We start from the raw sequence: 8,863 nt of genomic DNA on the forward strand, positions 1-8,863 counted from the left end.
TTTAGCTAGCAGGCTAAACATTTAGCCTGCTAGCTAAACATTTAGTTAGCAAGTTAAATATTTATCTCCGAACTAAATATTTAATTTCTAAGTTAAATATTTAGCTTGAAATTGTGAAACTTGCAAGTGAATAAATAACTAGAACTCAATCATCTTGATGATCTTTGAGATTTTCTTGAAAATATTTTGTGGACTAATGAGACAAAACGAGCCTCCAATCAGCTAAACCCAAAAGAACCATTTCAGAAGAAGCTACAGTCAGGCATGGCGGTGTCAGTATGATGATCTGGGCCTGCTAGAGAAAAAAGATACAAAGAGGAAAAGTCACCAAAAGGCATTGCTGAAGAAGGTCCAAGCATATAAATGGAAAGTTGAGTGGAAAGAAAAAGTTTGGTAGAAAAAGATGCCCAGGTTGCAGAATTTGGGGAGATTGTCGAGGTGAAAACTAACATCTGGAAACGTTGTTTACGTCACAGTCAATGATGGTTTGGGTCGCCTTGTCGTCTGCTGGTTCTGGTCCGCTGGGTTCTTCCTGAACTCCTCAGCAGAACCTGAACTAAATCAGGATGTAAAGCTCAGCTTCATTTCGGGCCAACAGCTGTGTTTCCTCTGCTTAAAGGTCCAACCTGGAAGAATTCAAATCATAGAAATAGTTCACATTATTTTCAGCCTTTATTCATAAAATGACATGAATTGTGACCTTGTAGAAAATATATTTTTTTATTTTGTTGTTTTTGAATATGTAACAATTTGCACAGAGAAAGAGTAAATGAAATTAATACAAGTTTAGAAACTTTTCATATATATTATAATCATATAATCACATTTTTTAGGCTTTTTTATGCTGCTGAACTTTGATTTATTTCTTATCAATACTCCCTCATAAACATTTAAGTAGATGATTTTATTATATGTTAGACTAAAATTTAATGTATGTTTCTTATTCTACACCTGTCTTTGTGTTATTCCTTTGCTTTTGTCATTGAATTTGATGAAGCATCCAAGTCGAATCTCGTTACCTTCCTAAAATGTCCAAGTCATTTTCTGGATTTAATTGTATTTCCTGTAGTTCCGCTGCAGGGCCAGCAGGGGGCAGCATTGTGCTTCCAGCGGATCCTTGTTGACGCGTTTTTCTCCTGAACTGCCCGGATCGGAACACGCTGCCGTAAAGCGGTTTGTTTTAACCCTGAACTGCCCGGATCGGAACACGCTGCCGTAAAGCGGTTTGTTTTAACCCTGAACTGCCCGGATCGGAACACGCTGCCGTAAAGCGGTTTGTTTTAACCCTGAACTGCCCGGATCGGAACACGCTGCCGTAAAGCGGTTTGTTTTAACCCTGAACTGCCCGGATCGGAACACGCTGCCGTAAAGCGGTTTGTTTTAATCCTCCTGTCGCTGTATTTAGTTTGTACCCTAGAATTATTGTTTGACCTCCTGGAACCAAATCTGCTCCATCAGCAGAACAATTAGTTAAGTTGTTTGTTCCTTATCTGACCAACAGAGGTTCTTCCCCAAGTCTTGGGCTCCGGCCCGGTTCCTTTGCAGGCGAACAGGAGAAAGGTCCAGAGCCAGACCTTTCTTGCACAAAAGCTTAAAACTAACATCTTTCCTCTCTTTAGTGATTGTTATTCCACATCTCTCCAAATCTGAACTCCTTCCTGACTTCTAGGTCAGATTGACCCAGTCCATTTGACCCAGTCCATTTGGTTTAGGTTAAAGTATATCTTAGTGCGAACCAACCAAGCAACATAATGTAACATAATTATATTCCTCTACAGACTCCGATCGTTGCAGATGTTCTGCTGAATGTCACACAAAGTTCCTCTCAAACACAACATCGATTTCTCTGCACTTTCCTGAAAGTCTGGATGTTTTTAGCGCAGATCTTTAACGAGCTGCGTTTCTTCACCTCCTGGAACATCTGGAGAAACATCTGGAGAAACATCCGGACAAACCGGGAACCGGTTTATTGATAGAAGAATCTGCTGCAGGAAAACATCAGAAATTATTTCTCTCCATTTTTAGAAGTTTAAATAAGTTTATGAACTGTAAGAAGATGTTAACATTAACATTTACTTCATACATTGGGTTCTCTCAGGGGTTTGCAACCTGAGGCTCCCGAGCCACAAGTGGCTCTCTGGCTGTTCCACGCCGGGTCTTGATGACTTTGTCTTACATTGTGAACTAAAAATTTTTAATAATAAAGTAGCATAGATAAATTTTGAAACTTTCAAAGTAGAATGGCACTAAAATTTGCTTGGAATATATTTGTGATTCTGTTTTTCTTATCAGGTTGAAAAAATTAACTTGTTGATATTTTCCACAAATATCAGCATCTTAGAAGAAAATGTATCCATACTCATTTAAAAGTTTTGTCTTTTCTCTATTTAAAACTTAATAGAAGTAAAATTTTAGATCTACAAAAATAAGTATTTTTGTGTGTGAAAGATCATGTGACATTTACTCTAAATTTTGTTTATTTAGCTCAAAAGCAAAATGGCTCCAGACCTCTGGTCTATGTGAAGAAGGAATGAAAGAAGTAAAAATAAATTAAAAGATATTTTACAGGTTTATCAAATGTCAGCGGGGGGCTTTTGGCCCCTTTAGCCCACCTTTGGGTCTGTCAGTGGTCAGTAGCTTAGTTAAAGAGAAAATCCGTTTTTAATGATTCTCACCCCAGATTTAAAGATGCAGCAGTAAATAACTCCTGTTCCTCCTGAGAAGGTTTTTCTCTGTGAGGAAACGAGACTCTGAGGAATCAATTACCCAAAGTGACGATCAGTGGAGGCGTTTCTCGTTTTTACAGGTTTGCTTTATGGCAGACGTTCCCTTTAACTCCATCCTGGATCACAGCACAGACCCAACCCTCTGCTCTCCCCCTCGGTGAAGTAATAGTCGAATAAAAGTCTCCCATTTCACGGAGGGGTCCGGCGGGAGCCTCGTAAGGGCCCCTGAGGGTCCCCACTCCGCATTTTGGGAGCAGTCAGTCAGGGCCACGTTTACAGGCTGCAGTAACGATGCTTGTTTGTCCAGCGGTTTGTAAATCACACCGACATTAGAGCTGCCACAGGAGACACAGCAGAGCATCAGCAACACCCCGGAGCCGAGCCGATCCATAACACACACACACACACACACACACAGAGCAGGAGTGTTAAACCCACGGCGGCCATCTTTAACAGCATAAACTGGAAGCTCAGCTGAAACTGAAGAAAAACGAAGTTGTTTTAAATGAATTAAAGAGGAAACAGATGATTTAGGTCCTAATGAAACTCGATGAATTTGTTTCTGTTGCGGTCAGCAGGGGGCAGCATACTAACAAATCCTCACACTGACCTTCCATAATCCAATAAAACCAGCAATTCTTCCTCTGAACACGAATCAGGATTTTTAGAGGGAGATCATGAAATTTTATCACGTTATCAAGCAGCGATGTCACCTTCAGTTATTATAAAGATGCTTTAAATATCAAACATCAATTAAAAGAAATTTGACACTTTGAAATTAGGCCTCTGTCTCTTTAAGAAGCTCCTATTCTAGTCAAACATGGCTTCTCTATTAACCCTTTAATGTTTTTACCAGCAGCTCCTATAATGAGCTCAGCTGATCCACCAGGTGTTTTCCCACTGAACAGTTGCCATGGAGATGAAAGCATTTCTCAGAATCAAGGGAAAACTCCAGGTTTGTCTTTGATGAGGGAATAAATTATAATTTAATAAGGAGCTAAAAAAGTCAAGTTTACAAAACATTTCCTGTCCAAAACCTCATAAAATAACAAAAGTTTGATCTGAATGATCTAAAACCAATCAGAAATCAACAGAAATGGATTTTATTCTTATTAAAGTTGATTTAATTTATTAACAAATTAATAATATCAATAACTTCACTGATTTTCACGGTTTCTGGGTTCAAATGAAGAACCGGAACCGAGACGCAAAACATGAAACATGAAATCAAGATTCAAGGAAACAGAACCAGAAAGCGGTCCAATCTGGGTCGTGTAGCTGTCCAGTCCGGTCCGGTCCAGTCCATTACTGGCCCGGACAGAAGGGACAGGAGTTGTTCTTGCTGGACTGGAGCCACATCTGGATGCATTCTCTGTGGATGGTGTGCGAGCAGCTGAGCGGGTGCCGGTTCTCCGGGTCCACGTGGTTCTGGCACATGAGGCAGAGCTTGCGGGGCCCGGCGGGGGTCGAGGGCCTCTGGATGGGCCCCGGGGCGGGCCGGCCGATGGGCCCCGGCGCCGAGCGCTCGCTCTGGCTCAGCTTGAAGCCGACCTGCTCCATCAGGTCCTCCACCGACATCCCGGCCAGCGTCCCGCGGGAACTCTTCACCTGCTGCAGCAGCGACATCAGCTGCGGCTTGCCGCACTGCGGGAACCGGGCCCCCAGCTTCTCCAGAACCTTCTCCAGCTTCTCCGCCGGGGCCGAGGGCGCGGCGCCGGCCGGGGGCGGGGACAGACCCACGGGCTGGACCGGCGGGGACGGGGACAGGCTGAGAGGGGGCGTCACCCTCGGCGGGGGGCGGGTGTGGAAAGAGGGCGGAGCCTGGTGGTGAGAAGGGGGGTGTGGGTAGTACACGTAAGGAGGAGGGTGGAAGGCGCCGCGGTGGATGGGGTGGCGCGGGTGGGGGTGTCTGTGGCGAGGGGGGTAATAGTGTGGGAGGGGGGGCTGGTAGAGCTGGTGCTGGGGGGGCGGCGGCATGGCGGGGGGCGGCTGCGTCACCGCCTGCATCACCTGTCTGAACCTGAGGTCGGCCTGAGGAGACAGGAAGTGCTGCGTTAGTCAGAGAGGAGCTGAGACGGCGCCCCCAGGAGGCCACTGGGCGCCCCACCGGGCGCCCCACCGGGGGGCCACCAGGGGGCGCCAGAAGTTATAGACGGATCAAACAGTTTCATGTTTTATTGGAGTTACAGGAAAAATTCTGCGGGAAATTCCAGACGGTTTAAATGAGTTACAACATTTCCTCTCCCTTCCGGACCAGTAAGTGTCTCACCTTGGGGACGTGCGGCAGCGTCGGCACGGTGATCCTGGGGAGGGACTCCAGCTCGCGGCCCTGCTGCAGCTGCTGCAGAACCTCCTGGAAGCGGCTCTGCAGCTCCGCCTGGCTCTTCCGGACCAGACTCTCCTTCTTCTCCCACTTGCCCCGGTCGTTGTGGTACTGCTGAGGGAACTCCACCCGCAGGGTGTTCAGGTACTGCGCCACCTAGAGGAGACAAGCAGGGTGAAAAAACGACAGTTATGAAGTCTGAATGTAAAAAACAAAATCTTACCAAGAATGTTTTAGTTTCTGGTACAAATATCTTAAATTTGTCTTATTTCAACTAAACTAACTTAAAAGTAACTTTTCAGTGAGATACAGGAGCTTATTTTGAGTCAATAATTCCTTAATATTGATAAAACATTCTCGTCCCACTGGCAGATTATTTCGCAATAATCTGCCAGTGGGACGAGAATATTAAGGAATTATTGAACTAAAATAAGCTCCTATATCTCACTGAAAAAGTTTGTTTTGTTTTATATTTTTGTAGTAAAATATTTGCTCTAGAAACTAAACAAGGAATTCTTGGTAATAATTTTTTTGTTTTTTTTACAGTATTGTTGAAAAACTTTAGCATGTACTGTCCCTTTAAGACAGATTTACTCTTTTTGACAAAATCTGTCACATTTAATTTGAGCAGATTAAATATGCAGAATAAGCAAAGAAAGCAGGACTGAGTGATTAATTCATTAAATCAATTCATCAGTTTTTGCTTTGTGATGAATTAGGGTTTTTCTTCGCTCCGTCAGTCTTTGTTTACCAATATTCTGAATTATTTTCAAAAATAAATAATAATTCTTGCAGCCTGGCCCCAATTAGAGGAGAGAAGGTTCCTGGAATAAAAGCCTTGTGTCCGAACCTCTTTGAGCCAGGCCTCGATGCGGGACATGGCGCCGTCTCTCTGCTTCTCCACGGCGGTGATCTCGTCCTTGAGGACCTGCAGTTGGGCCTTGGTCGCCTCCTTCTTCACCCGCTCCATCTCCCTCCTCAGCTGCTCCAGCTCCTCCGCCCAGCGCTGCTGCTCCTCGCTCTGCTCCTCGCTCAGCGCAGACAGCTTCTTGTCGCTCTCCTCCAGCTCCTTCGCCAGTCTGACGGAGGAACAAGTCGGGTCACATGGTCAAACTGCAGCTTCACATCAAAGCATAGCGTTAGAATGGCCTAGTCCAAGGCCAGACATATATCTACTTGAAAATTTGTGGAAAGACTAGAGATGCACCGATCTGATATTAATATCTTTATTGATCTTGATAGTGAAAAACATTCTAGATTGGTATCAGTGAAAATGAGCCCAAACTATTCAGTCTAATTCTATGTTTATTTACTTTACATTATATTTAAAAAGCCTAATTCCACTTTCTGAATCATTTGAAAGGTTAATAATTGTTAATTATTAACCTTTTGTTTGTCAGTTTCAGTTCTTTATCATATATTTTATATTGTCTGTTTTCTCCTGACTGAACATCTCAAGTTGTTTTTTCATGTTTGACCAAAAGGTTTAAATATTTATTTGATCAAATAAATGTATAAATCAGTACATTTATGTCTGCGTTTAAAAAAAGAAACATTTTAAGTAAATTAAGTTGGTTTTCACTATAAGCAGATATTAAACCCCAGATATCGGTAGTGAAAAATGTGGATCGGTGCTTTTTTATTTAAGACTTGAGCCGGAGTTGTTCATCGGAAACGCAGCGGACCTTCCCGCGGCAGCCGCGGACCGGATCCCGTCTGTAAACAGTTTCCCCTGCAGAAGGAAACCTTGAGGAAGCAGCCGGAACCTCAGGCGGCTCCTCACCTGTTCCTTTCCTCCTCCGCTCTGTTCCTCTCCGTCAGCAGCTCCCGTTTCTTGCTCTCGAAGTTTTTCCTGGTGGCCTTGGAGTTGTTGAGCTGCAGCTTCACCCGCAGCGACTCCAGCTTCTCCAGCAGAGCCTGGAACAACAGACGGTCAGAACCCAGCAGAACAGCAGCAGCGGCGAGTCGAAGTCAGTCTGGGTCACCTGGTGCTGCCGGATGCCTTCCTCCCTCCTCTTCTTCAGCTGAACTTTATGCCTCTCTTGCGCCTCCTTCTCCTCCTCCTGCTCCCTCTGCAGACGCTCGTAGCGCTCCTTCAGCTGGGAGCCGAACTGGAACACGGCAGCCACCTGGCTCTCCCAGTCGGGCTCCGTGTTGACGCCGGTGTCCGTCGTGGTGCTGTCCGTCTGCACAGCCTGGACCTTAAAGATCAGGTCTGGGAGGAGACGGACGGTTCATTAGGAGACGATCAATCAATCAAACAATCAGGAGGAGTTTAATTTCCTGATAAAGTTAAAAAAAAAAAAGCTTTAATCTGACTTTATTGTTCAGCCTTTTTCTTCCTTCCACTAAATCTTCCATACATATGGAAGATAAAGTAATTTATTTCGCAATTATCTTGCAAGACTACAGTTATAAATTTGTAAGTAATAACATTCATGCATCTGTATTAAGAATGTCGTATTTATTGATCTGATAAACTAAATTTGAGGTTTTCTTTAGTTGTGTGCCATAATCACAAATATTATCAGAAATAAATGTTCACAATATATACGATATATAAGTTTTATTAAATTTACAGTTTATGGGGATGTTTATGTGCATCTTTGGAAACAGATTCCGATGAGTGAAACTTTATTGTATCAATAAAAACGAAGGAAAACAGAGATCCTGCTACTTTTTTAACACATTAAAATTATTTTTAATAGAATCAGAAAGAAACGTGATGAAGTTGTTTTAATAAACTATTTAATTCTACATAGCAAAAGTGTTTCCGTTCAGTTTGACGACATAATGAGACTATTCAACAACAGTCTGAAAGTTTTGTTTTCCTGGAAGTTTCTTCTTCTTCTCTAGATATAAAACGGAACCAGAACCGAACTACAAACACATTCTAGACATGAACACCGAGATTTTACCTTCAACCGTCATTTTAGCCAACTCCAGTTCTAGGTCCACGTCCAGGTCCTCCTCCTGGATCTGGGTTCCCAGCTCCTCGTCCTCCTCACCGGGAGCAGCTATTTCCCAGTTAGCATACATGCTCCTACCTGAACTACAAAAACAAACGTGAAGACTTCCGGCTGACGACAACACGCCAAGCTACCGGTCCGTCCGCTTGGTGGATGTCTCAGTGGGATTTATCTTCGTTTAACAAAAAACGCTTTTGAAGAACAAAAACCGATTTATTTTACTATTTCAACACGCAGTTTACAGTTTCCGCTAGTTGCCCACACGGATGTTTGTGCTTCCCTAAAAAAGGTCCGGCGGAAATACTGTTACCGTTGGGACGTTACGGAACAAAGATCGTCTATAACATCTAATGCACAGGAGTCAAACTCCAGTCCTTAAGGGCCGCAGTCCTGCAGTTTTTAGATGCGCCACAGGTACAAAAAGCTGGAATGGAATGACTTAATGACCTCCTCCTGGTGTAGATCAGATCTCCAGAGCCTTAATGACCTAATTATTCTATTCAGGTGCTGCAGCAGAGGCACATCTAAAAGTTGCAGGACTGCGGCCCTCCAGGACTGGAGTTTGACACACCTGATCTAATAAATTCACAGGTAATAAAAAAGTTGTCACATAATAAATTTGATAACAAGAGAACATTTTTAACACATCTTGGATAGGGTCGGTTTGTTATCCGTTCTAGCTAAAGGAATTATTAAATTTCAAATAAACAAAACTAAAATTATGGGATGAGGTTAAATATAAAACAGTTTTTAAAGCCAGAAATTGTTAACTTCCAGAAAACTTTCCTTTTTGCAGCTAATCGGATTCATTCCACATGGAGAATCAGGGAGGGCACCGACCTCCT

General features: G+C 43.4%; 1 protein-coding gene across 1 annotated transcript; it reads right to left on the reverse strand.

Annotated features, from left to right (window-relative positions):
• Positions 1-3,808: 3,808 nt before the first annotated feature.
• On the reverse strand, positions 3,809-8,326 carry rnf214 (ring finger protein 214). Its single transcript, XM_028034189.1, has 6 exons — positions 7,968-8,326; positions 7,035-7,264; positions 6,833-6,966; positions 5,900-6,128; positions 4,996-5,205; positions 3,809-4,757 (listed from the first exon to the last, which is right to left on the reverse strand). Exons 1-6 carry the CDS (start codon positions 8,086-8,088, stop codon positions 4,032-4,034), a joined length of 1,650 nt encoding a protein of 549 aa, XP_027889990.1. The 5' UTR covers positions 8,089-8,326; the 3' UTR covers positions 3,809-4,031.
• Positions 8,327-8,863: the final 537 nt, after the last annotated feature.

This window comes from Xiphophorus couchianus, chromosome 12 (genome assembly GCF_001444195.1).
Source record: "Xiphophorus couchianus chromosome 12, X_couchianus-1.0, whole genome shotgun sequence".
Classification (NCBI taxonomy): Eukaryota; Metazoa; Chordata; class Actinopteri; order Cyprinodontiformes; family Poeciliidae; genus Xiphophorus; species Xiphophorus couchianus.

Coding starts and splice junctions, on each gene's coding strand:
- rnf214 (XM_028034189.1), bottom strand. CDS start 8,088: ATGTATGCTAACTGGGAAATAGCTGCTCCCGGTGAGGAGGACGAGGAG. Junction 6,967..7,034: donor AAGGCATCCGGCAGCACCAG/GTGACCCAGACT, acceptor CTGTTGTTCCAG/GCTCTGCTGGAGAAGCTGGA. Junction 4,758..4,995: donor CGCTGCCGCACGTCCCCAAG/GTGAGACACTTA, acceptor CTGTCTCCTCAG/GCCGACCTCAGGTTCAGACA.